General features: G+C 49.4%; 1 protein-coding gene across 1 annotated transcript in view; it reads right to left on the reverse strand.

Moving 5' to 3' along the window:
- The window catches only part of LOC120944949 (galectin-1-like), a 28,985-nt gene extending 20,994 nt beyond the window's left edge, over positions 1 to 7,991 (reverse strand). The window contains exon 1 of the mRNA XM_040358724.1: positions 7,864 to 7,991. Within this exon, the coding sequence (XP_040214658.1) occupies positions 7,864 to 7,875 (12 nt within the window). The 5' untranslated portion in view covers positions 7,876 to 7,991. The remainder of the gene's footprint in view (positions 1 to 7,863) is intronic.
- Between the last annotated feature and the right edge of the window lie 7,172 nt (positions 7,992 to 15,163).

Here is a 15,163-nt window from a genome sequence, read left to right on the forward strand (position 1 = left end):
ACAATGTCGTTGCCCAGCACCACCTCGGCAGGTAGGTTGTCCATGATACCAACTGTGGTCTTTCCTGACCCGGCTCCCCAGTCTAAGTGCACCCGGGTGGTGGGTACGCGAAATACAGCACCCCCTGCGACCCGGACGGCAACTGTGCGAGTGGACACGTTCTCTGGCTTTACCAGATGTTTTTGAATCAGAGTGATAGTAGTCCCGGAATCTCTTAGGCCTTGTGCTACTTGTCCATTCACTCGTACCTCCTGACGGTGATGCTGACGGTTATCCGGAGAGGCCGCTTGTATTGGGTCTGCCTCATACCAAATTCCCAGACATTCCTCAGGGCCCCCCTCGGTCTCCAGGCAGTGGGCCGCAGAGGGACGTGATGGAGTGACCTCTGTGTTGGGTGTTGTGCGTCTCCAATTGTTATTTGTAGCTCTCAAAGGGCAATAACGAGCAATATGTCCCGTGTCGCTGCAGTGATGGCACGTCACCCTAGGCGAATCCCGGGGGTAGTTGCTAGGCCCCTGAGGACGTGGTGGGACTGGAGCCCGAAACTCTGGGCGTGGGGTGACGGTTGGAGTACGCGGTTCTACCTTCTGAGCCAGCCGCATAGTACCCTGGCTTACTTTCCTTGTCTCCGCGTACTCATCTGCTAGCCGAGCCGCCTCGTTTAAGTTAGCGGGACGGCGATCTCGTACCCAGTCTTGTATGTCTGCGGCCAGGTCTTGAAAGAAATGTTCCATTAGGAACAGCTGCAATACTTCCTCCCCGGTGTTGGCCTTGCACCCTTGGACCCAAAGGGATGCCACCCTTTGTAACTGGTTGGCCCATTCCATGTGGGAGTCCACAGCCATCTTCTTGGACTCCCGGAAGCGCCGGCGGTAGGCTTCTGGAGTTACGGCGTATCGGGTTAGCAGCGCCTTTTTAACTTGCTGGTATTGTAAAATATCCTCTGGAGCAAGAGCCCGAAAGGCTTCATTGGCTTTGCCCGACAATTTCCCCGACAAAATAGTGACCCATTGGTCTGGTGGTACCTGGTGTAGTGAGCACTGCCTCTCAAAGTCCGCCAAATATCCATCGATTTCCTCCTCACTTTCTACAAAAGCTTTAAATGCAGTGAACGGTATTTTCTTTCCTGTAGCAGCAGGTGGGGGGGTAGGAACTGCAGGTGTAATGGGCTGTCTCGCTCTTACCAGTTCCAGTTCTTGTCCCCTCTTCGTTTGTATCTCTTCCCTTGCTTCCCGGAACAGCTGGTTGATTAGTTCCACGGACGTTTCTGGATACAAGGATAATCTCCGCTGTACAATCCCAGTAATTACATCTTCTTTGCTGACCGGTGCAAGGGGCTCCGTTCCTTCCATGGATCCATTCATTTCGTCCAGCCCCAGCAGTTCAGCTATCAGCTCCCTCCGTGGTCTGTTGCTGGCGCTCCTACCACGAATCTCCAATAGTGTGGATCTTTTCAGCCTGGCGTACTGCGACTCCATTCAGCACTTGCTCTTTGGATAAAAGGACCATCCCACTGCTGCCACCAATGTAACGGCTACCCAAGTAGTGTGAGGGTCTCAGCCGTTGGAGACGTCCTTTTCCCTGGCAAGCTGCGATATGCAGGTACCGCCGGTATATCCCATCGAACGCCCTTCCAAGAAACGAGACGGGCTACGTTTGAAGGGTCAAGCAGACTCACTTTATTTGCCACATTTTTCCTCCTTATATCTGGTTACAACTGTACAGAAACAAATGACACTCCCCCCCCCAGGGGGGACTTCAATACACACACTTTGAAACAATGACACTCCCTTGAGCCAATCAGCCGCTAGCCGTTTTGGCTCCTTAACTTGATCAGACAATAGAATTCAATTAACCTTTAAAACAATTATCAGTCACACATAATCCCCCTCAGCAGACACCTCGCAGGGGGGCTGTTTACCTACACAAGAGAGAGAGTTCATTAGCTATGCGAAGGGGACATTAGCATTCAGCAATGAAAGAGACCCTGTGATACATTTGCCTATATGTCTCAGTGTACTGCTCCCTGCTAGCCATGGGTAGAGGTAGAAAGGAATTTCATGTGTGATTCATTCCTCTGACAGGTTATTGACGTGCTAATGTCCCCTCACTATTCTAAACGTTAATTGATCTATTGTGTTGTGTAAAGAAGATCTGTGTTTACCCTTAAAAGATGTGTATTGTATCATCAGGCTAAATGATTAGAGAAGTAGTATGTTAATTATTCTGATTGCTTCAGTGTAGTAATTAACTCCAGTGATGTCTTTATCTAAAGAAACGTGTCTGCAGGGTCGGCTCCGACTTGTCTCCTATAATCTGTATGGGAAACCCCACTGTGTGAGGGGGGCGTTCCTAACAGGCTGTAACCACATATAAGCTGAGTTTTTGTGTCAATAAATCAGTCTTGGTTCCAGCATCCAGTCTTGACTCATGTGTGGGGAATCCTGTGATGTTCTTGTATGGAGAGGAGGGAATGCTTGACGGGGATATCATACCGATACCATCACAAATTGGTTGGCAGCAGCGGGATCTTCCCTTCTACTCTCCTTCACACCCGGATTCCAAGCAGACACTGGAAGAACTACTGGAAGGATTGCTAGCAACAAAACCAAGCGGGTCATCATAGCGGAATCAATGGAGATAGACCAGGAGGACGGGATTGCAGCAACGCCAGCAGTACAAGAGATGGATACACCAGTGATTCAGGAGGAGGAATCACCAGCCAACAAGCTAATGAGAGAGAAGCTAGCGTGGTTCGGCCCAAACCCAACGCCGGATGTGGTGCTGAAAGTGATGGACCTGTTAGCCGAGGAGGATAAACAAATAAGGGACGCAGAACTACAGTTAAAACTGGCAGCAGTCCAACAAGCAGCCGCACCTTCTCCGAACAGTGAGTACAGCACAGCAGACGCAAGGAAGATTCCGTTTAGCGCTTTTAAAGCTTTTGATGAAAAGGACTGTGAAATTGATAACTACCTGGCGGATTTTGAGCGACAATGTAACCTGCACCGAATAGCTAGAAGAGAGTGGGTTGCAATATTGTCAGGCAAACTGTCAGGCAAAGCTTCTGATGCTTTCCGGACCGTGCCAGATCAGGATATCCATAGCTACGCCCGGGTTAAAGAAGTTCTCCTGGCTCGTTATGCAGTAACCCCAGAGTCCCACCGACAGAAGTTCAGGGACTCACGCAAAACCACGAAAGACTCTTATGCGGAGTGGGCATGCCAGCTGTCCCTGTCGGCCTCTAACTGGGTTAACAGCAGCCAGGCCACCACCACAGAGGACATTTTGCAACTAATGCTCCTGGAGCAATTTTACAATCACATCCAGACGGATGTCAAAGATTGGGTGAGAGATCGCAGGCCCATGACTCTACCAGAGGCCGCGAAGTTGGCGGATGAATATGCGGATACTCGCAAGACAAACCAGGTCACACCACGGGTACAACCTCCACGACCAACGGCGCCCTCACACCCACCAGCCGCTAGATACCAACCTCCTAACAGACCGGTGAAATCTAGCCCTCGCTATCCACGCCAGGAGGACAACGAACAACGCTGCTTCCGGTGCAAACAGTTGGGTCACTTCAAGCAGAATTGCCCCATGAATGACAACACCAGGTCAAATTGGTCTCAACCTGGGTACCGCCCACCAGCAGCAGCCCATTGTGTAGACTCGGCTTGGGATCCCCAGGAGCGGGGTCGGGAAGAACCATTGGGCACCCCTTACGAAGCCCTCATGGTACAATCTGCTATTACGGACAACAGGGAACACCATTGTCAGCTGGTCATGGGCTCCAGCCCTGAGCCGGAGGGGCCCTGGAGGGAGCTGGGCAGAAAGAGGCACCGCCGGCCATCCTTCAAGAAGAAGAGGTCCTGGAAGTCATATAACCAGCGGACCTGGGAGGAGAAGAAGCGACTGGAGGAGAGGGAGTCGCAGCGGGCGTCCCAGATGCGGGCCGAGATGTTCGCCAAGGGCCCACCGGTGGCCCCTTACACCACCACCCAGTTCATGATGATGAAGGACCACGTGGAGAGCCTGCAGGACATGAGCAAGCAGGATCTGATCCGTGAGTACATAGAGCTGGAGGAGTGCATAAGCCGCATGGAGGAGGAGAACAACCACCTGAGGTCACAGCAGGCTGACCCCCCCAGGCTCCATGAACTGGAGATGGAGCTGGAGAAGCTCCAAGAGGAGAACCGGCGGCTGCGGAGGGAGCAGGGGGTGGCTGACCTTATGGGGCTCTGAGTCCCCTCTCTCCCCCCCCCCCCCCCGGACTCTGAGCACCAGTGCTACAACAAATATAACTTTTCCTTTTTATGAATCTCCTGTGATTGTCACTTCAGAGCCATAACCTGCCCCCTCCCATAGCGGGACACCTAGACGGCGGCGCACAGACCCATTCGCTGTCTTCACACTGACTTCTGGTGACTTTGCAGATCGCACAAAGACTTGGGGACTGACCGGCGTGTGATCTGACGACCCGGTGACATACCTGAGTCTGAAGCAGTTGTCAAGGGAGGTCAGTCATGCCAAATGGAGTTAACCTCGGACTAAAAGCTCTGAACCCGTCAACCCTACTGGACCAGGGAAGGTCCAACCGGATTTGCCGGAGCAGGGAGCAAAAGGGGGGCCATTGTGATACATTTGCCTATATGTCTCAGTGTACTGCTCCCTGCTAGCCATGGGTAGAGGTAGAAAGGAATTTCATGTGTGATTCATTCCTCTGACAGGTTATTGACGTGCTAATGTCCCCTCACTATTCTAAACGTTAATTGATCTATTGTGTTGTGTAAAGAAGATCTGTGTTTACCCTTAAAAGATGTGTATTGTATCATCAGGCTAAATGATTAGAGAAGTAGTATGTTAATTATTCTGATTGCTTCAGTGTAGTAATTAACTCCAGTGATGTCTTTATCTAAAGAAACGTGTCTGCAGGGTCGGCTCCGACTTGTCTCCTATAATCTGTATGGGAAACCCCACTGTGTGAGGGGGGCGTTCCTAACAGGCTGTAACCACATATAAGCTGAGTTTTTGTGTCAATAAATCAGTCTTGGTTCCAGCATCCAGTCTTGACTCATGTGTGGGGAATCCTGTGATGTTCTTGTATGGAGAGGAGGGAATGCTTGACGGGGATATCATACCGATACCATCACAGACCCTTTGTCCAGTTAACCCTTTGAGCTCAGAATACAATGTGGTACATCCAATTGTGACAAGCCATGCAGTTCCTTGTAGTCCTCATGAAGATTATAACTGTCCCGGCAGCATAGTCCATGATCCGTTACAGGGGGGTAGCCAGGTGATGGCTATGATATCATGGATGCAGTGGACATTTACTTTATAACTGCAGACTGGTTAGTTTCTCCCTCTAGTGTTGGTAGTATGGTGTGAACTTGACAAACTAGAATTTAACCCTTCACTATAGGATTGGGGTTCCCGGAGTAAAAACCTTTCTAGCCATAGTCTCCCCACCGGCGAGTCCTATTTGCATATTTCAACTACTCAGTGTTTACCATTCTCTGCATAATTGAGTGCTATAATTGCTCATTACTGATTGCCTTTGTCATCCCGAAGCTACTTACAAACCCTTTACAACCACTTGTTGCTACAAGTAAGCCTATAATAAGGTTCACTGTTTAGGAGATATCCCCTGTCCCCTGCATGTGGCGATGTCATCGGCACATGCGCACTAAAGCAAACTGTATGTGCCAATGCTTCAGTGATTGTGGCATTATCGGTGGCTCCCACGCGCATGCGCGCCAGTGACGTCATCGCGGCTCCAGCCAATCACAGCGCCGGAGCCCGCGATACCCGAAAGTCACTCCGGAGGAGATGTCGCCGGCCGGAGGGGGGTACGAGGACCGCTGCGGGGGCTTCGATCCCTTTGCTTATACCACAAAGTAACCTTACTAGATAAACGCAAGCGTAACACTACCCAAGCCCAAAGACACTGTACCCTCCACTGTCCACACCCAGCAACGGTCTTCCCACCACTGTCCACACCCAGCCTCACTATGTGCACCACTGCCCTCAGCCATAAACCCTTTACATGTTAATGCCCTCACCCAACAACCCCATACCAAACCCCTGCTCACAGCCAGCAACCATATACCAACCACTGCCTACACCCATCAACACTATACCATCCACTGCCCTCGCCAATCAACCCTATACCATCCACTGCCCTCGCCCATCAACACTATACCATCCACTGCCCTCGCCCATCAACACTATACCATCCACTGCCCTCACCCAGCAACACTATACCATCCACTGCCCTCACCCATCGACACTATACCAACCACTGCCCACACCCAGCAACACTATACCAACCACTGCCCACACCCAGCAACACTATACCAACCACTGCTCACACCCAGCAACACTATACTCACCACTACCCACACCCAGCAACACTATACTCACCACTACCCACACCCAGCAACACTATACTCACCACTACCCACACCCAGCAACACTATACTCACCACTACCCACACCCAGCAACACTATACTCACCACTACCCACACCCAGCAACACTATACTAACCACTGCCCACACCCAGCAACACTATACCCACCACTACCCACACCCAGCAACTCTATACTCACCACTACCCACACCCAACAATGTTATGCCCACCACTGCCCCCACAGAGCAACACTATACACATCATTACCAACAGCCAGCAACCCTATACTAAGCTATGACCACACCCAGCAACCCTATACCATCCACTGCCCTCGCCCATCAACACTATACCATCCACTGCCCTTGCCCATCAACCCTATACCATCCACTGCCCTCGCCCATCAACACTATACCATCCACTGCCCTCGCCCATCAACACTATACCATCCACTGCCCTCGCCCATCAACACTATACCATCCACTGCCCTCACCCATCAACACTATACCATCCACTGCCCTCGCCCAGCAACACTATACCATCGACTGCCCACACCCAGCAACACTATACTATCCACTGCCCTCACCCATCAGCAGTATACCATCCACTGCCCTCGCCCATCAACCCTATACCATCCACTGCCCTCGCCCAGCAACACTATACCATCCACTGCCCTCTCCCAGCAACACTACACCATTCACTGCCCTCACCCAGCAACACTACACCATCCACTTCCCTCACCCAGCAACCCTATACCATCCACTGCCCTCGCCCATCAACACTATACCATCCACTGCCCTCGCCCATCAACCCTATACCATCCACTGCCCTCACCCATCAACACTATACCATTCACTGCCCTCGCCCAGCAACACTATACCATCCACTGCCCTCGCCCAGCAACACTACATCATCCACTGCCCTCACCCAGCAACACTACACCATCCACTGCCCTCACCCAGCAACACTATACTAACCACTGCTCACACCCAGCAACACTATACCAACCACTGCCCACACCCAGAAACACTATACTCACCACTGCCCACACCCAGCAACACTATACCCACCACTACCCACACCCAGCAACACTATACTCACCACTACCCACACCCAACAATGTTATGCCCACCACTGCCCCCACAGAGCAACACTATACCCATCATTACCAACAGACAGCAACCCTATACTAAGCTATGACCACACCCAGCAACCCTATACCATCCACTGCCCTCGCCCATCAACACTATACCATCCACTGCCCTCGCCCATCAACCCTATACCATCCACTGCCCTCGCCCAGCAACACTATACCATCCACTGCCCTCACCCAGCAACACTATACCATCCACTGCCCTCACCCATCGACACTATACCATCCACTGCCCTCGCCCATCAACCCTATACCATCCACTGCCCTCACCCAGCAACTATAGATGCTCATACTCACATTATCTGCCATTCTGCTTCTTTATCAGACAATCTTGTGATCAGGTGCACTTCTACCTCTTCTTATATAGGAGTTCTGCTGAGGGTGGAACCAGTCGAGAGGAAGGGGTCGCCCCGCCCAGTGCTACCTGGACAGAGAATTGTTCCAGAGAATAGATAAAATAAGGATACAGTGTGACTGTGCATTCGCTGGAATGTTACCATAAACAGTAAGGGGACAAAAGATGACTATCCTCAAAGTACCTTTCTATAAACACAAAGTAACAATTTACATTACCTGATACATATGACATCATATGAGACACAAGAGAAACATAAAAATAAAAAGATAGGTCATAGCAGAAAAACTACTAAGTGGTCCATCGAGTCTCCGCCCCCCCCCCCTCTGTAAAATATTACCTTCTAGTTTAGAACTTTCTTCCAGTTAGTTGGAGGCAGGCCTGGACCTTTCAGCATTTGTGTTCTCAGTCTATGGACTCGTTCTATCTGATCAATATCTTTATGTAAGTGAGATCAACAGAACTGGACACAGTTTTCTAAATGAGGTCTATATAGAGGAATCAGGACCTCCTTCCTCCTGATGAAGACCCCTCTAGTGATATAAAGATCTATATAGAGGAATCAGGACCTCCTTCCTCCTGCTGGTGACCCCTCTAGTGATATAAAGATCTATATAGAGGAATCAGGACCTCCTTCCTCCTGCCGGTGACCCCTCTAGTGATATAAAAATCTATATAGAGGAATCAGGACCCCCTTTCCCCTGATGAAGACCCCTCTAGTGATATAAAGATCTATATAGAAGAATCAGGACCTCCTTCCTCCTGATGAAGACCCCTCTAGTGATGTAAAGATCTATATAGAGGAATCAGGACCTCCTTCCTCCTGCCGGTGATCCCTCTAGTGATATAAAGATCTATATAGAGGAATCAGGACATCCTTCCCCCTGATGAAGATCCCTCTAGTGATATAAAAATCTATATAGAGGAATCAGGACCTCCTTTCCCCTGATGAAGACCCCTCTAGTGATATAAAGATCTATATAGAAGAATCAGGACCTCCTTCCTCCTGATGAAGACCCCTCTAGTGATATAAAGATCTATATAGAAGAATCAGGACCTCCTTCCTCCTGCTGGTGACCCCTCTAGTGATATAAAAATCTATATAGAGGAATCAGGACCTCCTTCCTCCTGCTGGTGACCCCTCTAGTGATATAAAGATCTATATAGAGGGATCAGGACCTCCTTCCTCCTGCTGGTGACCCCTCTAGTGATATAAAAATCTATATAGAGGAATCAGGACCTCCTTCCTCCTGATGAAGACCCCTCTAGTGATATAAAGATCTATATAGAGGAATCAGGACCTCCTCTCTCCTGATGAAGACCCCTCTAGTGATATAAAAATCTATATAGAGGAATCAGGACCTCCTTCCTCCTGATGAAGACCCCTCTAGTGATATAAAGATCTATATAGAGGAATCAGGACCTCCTCTCTCCTGATGAAGACCCCTCTAGTGATATAAAAATCTATATAGAGGAATCAGGACCTCCTTTCCCCTGATGAAGACCCCTCTAGTGATATAAAGATCTATATAGAGGAATCAGGACCTCCTTTTCCCTGATGAAGACCCCTCTAGTGATATAAAGATCTATATAGAAGAATCAGGACCTCCTTCCTCCTGATGAAGACCCCTCTAGTGATATAAAGATCTATATAGAGGAATCAGGACCTCCTTCCTCCTGATGAAGACCCCTCTAGTGATATAAAGATCTATATAGAGGAATCAGGACCTCCTTCCTCCTGCTGGTGACCCCTCTAGTGATATAAAGATCTATATAGAGGAATCAGGACCTCCTTCCTCCTGATGAAGACCCCTCTAGTGATATAAAGATCTATATAGAGGAATCAGGACTTCCTTCCTCCTGATGAAGACCCCTCTAGTGATATAAAGATCTATATAGAGGAATCAGGACCTCCTTCCTCCTGATGAAGACCCCTCTAGTGATATAAAGATCTATATAGAGGAATCGGGACCTCCTTCCTCCTGCTGGTGATCCCTCTAGTGATATGAAGATCTATATAGAGGAATCAGGACCTCCTTCCTCCTGATGAAGACCCCTCTAGTGATATAAATATCTATATAGAGGGATCAGGACCTCCCTCCTCCTGATGAAGACCCTTCTAGTGATATAAAGATCTTCTTCACGTTTATGTGCTGCAGTGTGGAACACGGGACATGCTGGATTTTTGCACATTTACATGCATTATGTGGGCCGAAACAAATGATATATGCCGATATTATGTAGTGTTGTGTTTTTTTGTTTTGTCTCACCTATATGTATTTTTTCTGTTGTTGTACTTAACTGTATCAGGTTGTGGTTCTGTTGTATGCTGACATCCAGTGGTTGTTTAGGACCACTACAACTTGTTGATTTTCTATCTCCCTGTGTCCTCCCCTCCTGTTTAGTGCTAGTTAGTGTAGTCTTAGCTAGACATTCCCTGATTCTACCAAAATCTCCCAGTCAGTGTTAGTTCTTCTCTGAGACACAGTGTGGGAAAGTCATTGTCTTCTTACACTTCACAAGACTGGACACGAGGGTTGATGCCAGAGGAAACCATACAGTCATTTAGCTGATAGTGAGAGTTGGGACGAGTAGTTCATTTTTCTTTTAGCTACTGAGTATGTGCCGATATGCCGATGGGGCCTGGAGTGGGGGGGGGGGGGGGAACTGGACGCGGGAATTCACGTATGTTCTAACCTTTCTTTTCCCTCTCTCTCTCTTTTCTGTGTCCCCCCTTTTTTTTCTTATCATGTTTTTATCTGCCAGGGCCGTCTGTCTAAGGGCGGTCCACCTGTTGGGTGACGGGTGTGATGTGGGCGGGCCAGCCGGCTCGGTGGACTTGGGCAGTCTGCCACCATGGGATTCCCGGATCAGTTCTGGGGTATGACGCTTTTGTGTCGCCGTGGGGTGGAGGCCTTGACCTGGGAGGACCTGGGCGGGGGCGAGTTGCGGGGGGAGGTCAGCTGAAGGCGAGTAGTCTCCCCCCGCGCGCACCCACCTGGCTCGCCCTTGACTCCATGCGCTTATCATCGGTGTGTGGTCCGGGGAGCTGGTCGATCTGCTTGCGCGCCTAATAACTCCTCCTCGGAGGACAATTTAGTCCTAAATTTTGAAACTCGGTGGTCAGGGGTCTGCTTACTCGTTGTGGGGGTGGAGGCCTCGCCACCGAACCGTTACCTGAATACTGCATCTCCTAGGCCTTTGGCTGTTTAACTAATGCTTTTCTTTTTTTGTGTGATTGTTGGTCATTTATGTTATCTGTGACGGTATTACAATGATATCCCCGTCAAAGTCTTCCCTTCTTCCCATAAAGATAATCACCCCAATATTCCACAAGGGGGGATATTCCTGGGATCGCCCAATAATCCACACATGCCAAGCTTACTGCTGGAACAACACTTTAATGGTTTTCTTCTCAGCTTTTTATACAGTCCAAGACATTAAAGCAACAATGAAATCTCCACCCCCCCTAATCACACACTAAGGCTAATTACTAAAACATTCTAGACAGGTCGGCACCGACCGACAATTATCATGTCTAATCACTGCACATTTCTTAAACTGCATAACAACAAACCACCTTCACACACTAAGTTTCCTAGGCAGACGTTTCGTCTGCATCCAGTTTGACACCTATTAACACCTCTGAGCATCAATAGGTTGTAGACAGCGTTATGACACAATTAAAGGCCTTTCAAAAGCCAGCCTTATTTAACATATGAACAGTCTTTACAGAAAATTTTTGTCCCAGTCCAGCCCTGCCCTTATCTGAAGTAAAATTGCATTGCACTCCATTTTTGATGAAGAAAGCTGCCTGTGGATGGCGCCAGGTCAGCAGGTGATTATACTGTCTGGGCGGACTATTGAAGTACGGCAATGCATAAAGCAGGATTGGAAACCGAACGCAGATTCGCCATGAAAAGTTCCTGTTACTGCCGATACAAAAGTCTGAATTGACTTCACAAATAGTTGAATTTATTTTTGTAGGAATTGTGCATTGAAAAAAGTACAATATTATTTCAGGGGCCAAATAAACAATTCTATGGGGCTGCCCATGGCCGTCATGTTGTGTTAGGACTTGCTGCAATATGGAGGATGCGCTGGTGTTGGAAACCCGAACTCCGACCCGCCATCAGAACTGGCCGCCCTACATAATCCATGGCCACTTCCGGAGCCAAGAACCTACCTCACAGCATGGGGGAGGGGGAATACACACTACGATATATGTCAGAGCTATATACATGTATAATGATATAGCCAGATTCACATACATCGGCGTATGTTTAAGCCGGCATAGCGCAGCTCATTTGAGCAACGCCAACGTAACATAGAGAGGCAAGACCAGTATTCACAAAGCACTTGCTCCCTAAGTTACGTCGGCGTAGCGCAAATGGGCCGGCGTAACCCTGCCTAATTCAAAGTAGGCATGTAGTGGGCGGGCTACATTTAAATTAACCGTGACCCCATGTAAATGAGGGCCGTTCGTACGGCGCATGCGCGCGCATGCTCAGAATCATGTCGCAAATACTCCCTACATAACGATGTCGGCTCAATGCTTTCGACGTGAACGTAACCTACGCCCAGCCCCATTCACGTACGCTTACGCAAAAGACGTAAAATACGACAGCTGTTCCGTCGTCCATACCTTGCATGGGCTGCGCCATCTTTTTGGTGGTTTATCTTTACACCGGCGTATGTCTTACGTAAACGGCGTATCTTACTGCGACGGGCGTACGTACGTTCATGAATCGACGTATCTTGCTCATTTACATATTCAACGCGTAAATCCACGTACACGCCCCTAGCGGCCAGAGTAACTATGCAGCTAAGATACGACGGCGTAGGAGACTTACGTCGGTCGTATCTTAGCAACAGTGAAGCGTATCTCAGTTTGAGAATACGCTTTAAGATACGACGCATTCGGACTTACGACGGCGTATCTACTGATACGCCGTCGTAAGTCTACCTGAATCCGGCTAATAGCGTGTGACTGTGAGAGGACATTAGAGTGTAAGCTCCTCTGGTACAGAGACTGATGTGACTGGCTCCCACTTCCCGCAGCTGTTCCCAGACAGCTTTGTGCTGCCATCAGTGTCGGGACAAGATCATCCAGTGCCCAGGGCAAAGATGCCAAACTGTGCTCCCCACCCCCTTCCCTTAGGGTTAGGGTCAGGGCACCCCTATGCCTGCAAAAAAAACATTGCACCAAAGGGCAGCCGACCCTCCTGCCCACCTCTTGCCCCGGCTCTGGTTGGATGGCTCATTTTCAGAGAAGTAGGGAGAGGGGGAAGAAAGGTCACTTATCAGGAGCTCGATGTCTGTAATCACTTCTCTAGAATTTCTCTACACAATGACCGAAAGTTGCAATTGTTTACTTCCTCATTGTGCTGATTTCAGATGTAGTGACTCTCATTTCTTCATATGCACTTCTTTAGAAGTCAAGTACGTGTTACTTATGATGTATTTCAACATTTCTATGTACATAGGTAAGTGCATTCTCTCCCTACACATACTTTGGCCCCAGGTTCACAAAGCACTTACGCCAACGTATCTCAAGATACGCCACGTAAGTGCAAATGTGCGCCGTCGTATCTGTGCTCCGGACCCACAAACTGAGATGCGCCTAAAAACAGGCTTCATCCTGCCGACGTAACTTGCCTACGCCGGCGTAGCGTGGGCGCATATTTAGGCTGGACGCATGGTGGCGCTCCCATTGATTTTCTATTCAAATGAGAAAAATACGGCGATTCACGAACGTACGTGCGCCCGACGCAGGCTACGCGATGTGCGCGTAAGTCGTACGTCCGGCGTAAAGTTAAGCCCCATAAAGGAGGTGTAACCCAGTAGCAGACATGCAAAGGTCTGCACCAGGGAACTCAAGCCGGCGTATTTTACAGAGTTTACGTTGGACGTGTGTCTGGCTGGGCGTAGGTTACGTTCACACCGTAGGCAGTGATCCGGCGTAGTTTAGGTAGTTGTTTCGACGTGGTTGTGAGCATGCGCAGAGGGATGCGTCCACGTCCCGGCGCATGCGCAGTTCGTGATGCATATCTGTCTGGCGCTCGGACCACCATTTGCATGGGGTCACGCCTCATTTGCATGGCTCACGCCCACTTCCACCTACGCCGACTTACGCCTTCGAAACCCAGCGCAGTTTTGGGAGCACTGGCTTTGTGAATTCCATGCTTGCCTCTCTGCGCTGCGTATCGTATATTATTTGCGCTACGGCGGCGTAATGTGCGCCCGCTCTCTGTGAATCTGGGCCACTTTATATATAGTGAATGTGTATATATATATATATATATATATATATATATAATGTTGCTTAACCGTTCCCGACCGGAGCACGAGGATGTACGTCGACAGAATGGCACGGCTGCGCACATGGGCGTACAGGTACGTCCCCTTTAATTTATGTGGTCGTGCACGCTCCGCCGCCGGCCCGCTCGCGACTCTGCCATGAGTTCCGTGACCGTGCCCGTGGGACCCCGATCGCCGCCGGTGTCCTGCGATCGGGTCACAGAGCTGAAGATCGGGAAGATGTCAGTGTAAACACAACGGGCCTGATTCTCAAAGCACTTGCGCCGACGTATGTCGAGATGCGCGACATAATTGAAAGATGCTCCACGCGTATCTTTGTGCCTGATTCTCAAAACAAGATACGCCTGAGAACCATTTTTTTCCATCCGACGTAAAATGATTACACCGGCGCATCTTTGAGCGCAAAATACGCTAGACACACCACTGTTTTGATAGGCAAAGATGCAAATGAGGGAGATACGGCGATCCACAAAATTAAGTGTGTGCGGCGTAGGCTACGCCCTGTGCGCTTCTGTTAGTTTCCCGGAGTAAAGTTCCACCTTATAAAAGCAGCCTTAACTTTGCTCCAGCCGTGTAAATGTCAGCTAAAGCAACACCATTAAGGAAGAGCTGAGCACACACACTTGCAGGACAACAATCTTTATGCCAACATGCCAGGGGCATCCATGCTCATAACTATACTAGTGACTTTAGTAACCGAGGGTACCCCCTCTTCTGAGGGAACAGCAGCCAGGAGACGCCTCGCAGAATGCATCTTTGCACAGTAAACACACACATTAATCATGGCACAATGAGAATGCATGCATGCACACCCACTGTGGTCCCTAGCACAGACACATCACATGCACATCTAATTGGATTGGACCCTACAAAAAAACACGGTATTAGGGAGCAGTAACGCCACGCCACGGCTCCAATTAT

Source organism: Rana temporaria, chromosome 7 (genome assembly GCF_905171775.1).
Source record: "Rana temporaria chromosome 7, aRanTem1.1, whole genome shotgun sequence".
Classification (NCBI taxonomy): Eukaryota; Metazoa; Chordata; class Amphibia; order Anura; family Ranidae; genus Rana; species Rana temporaria.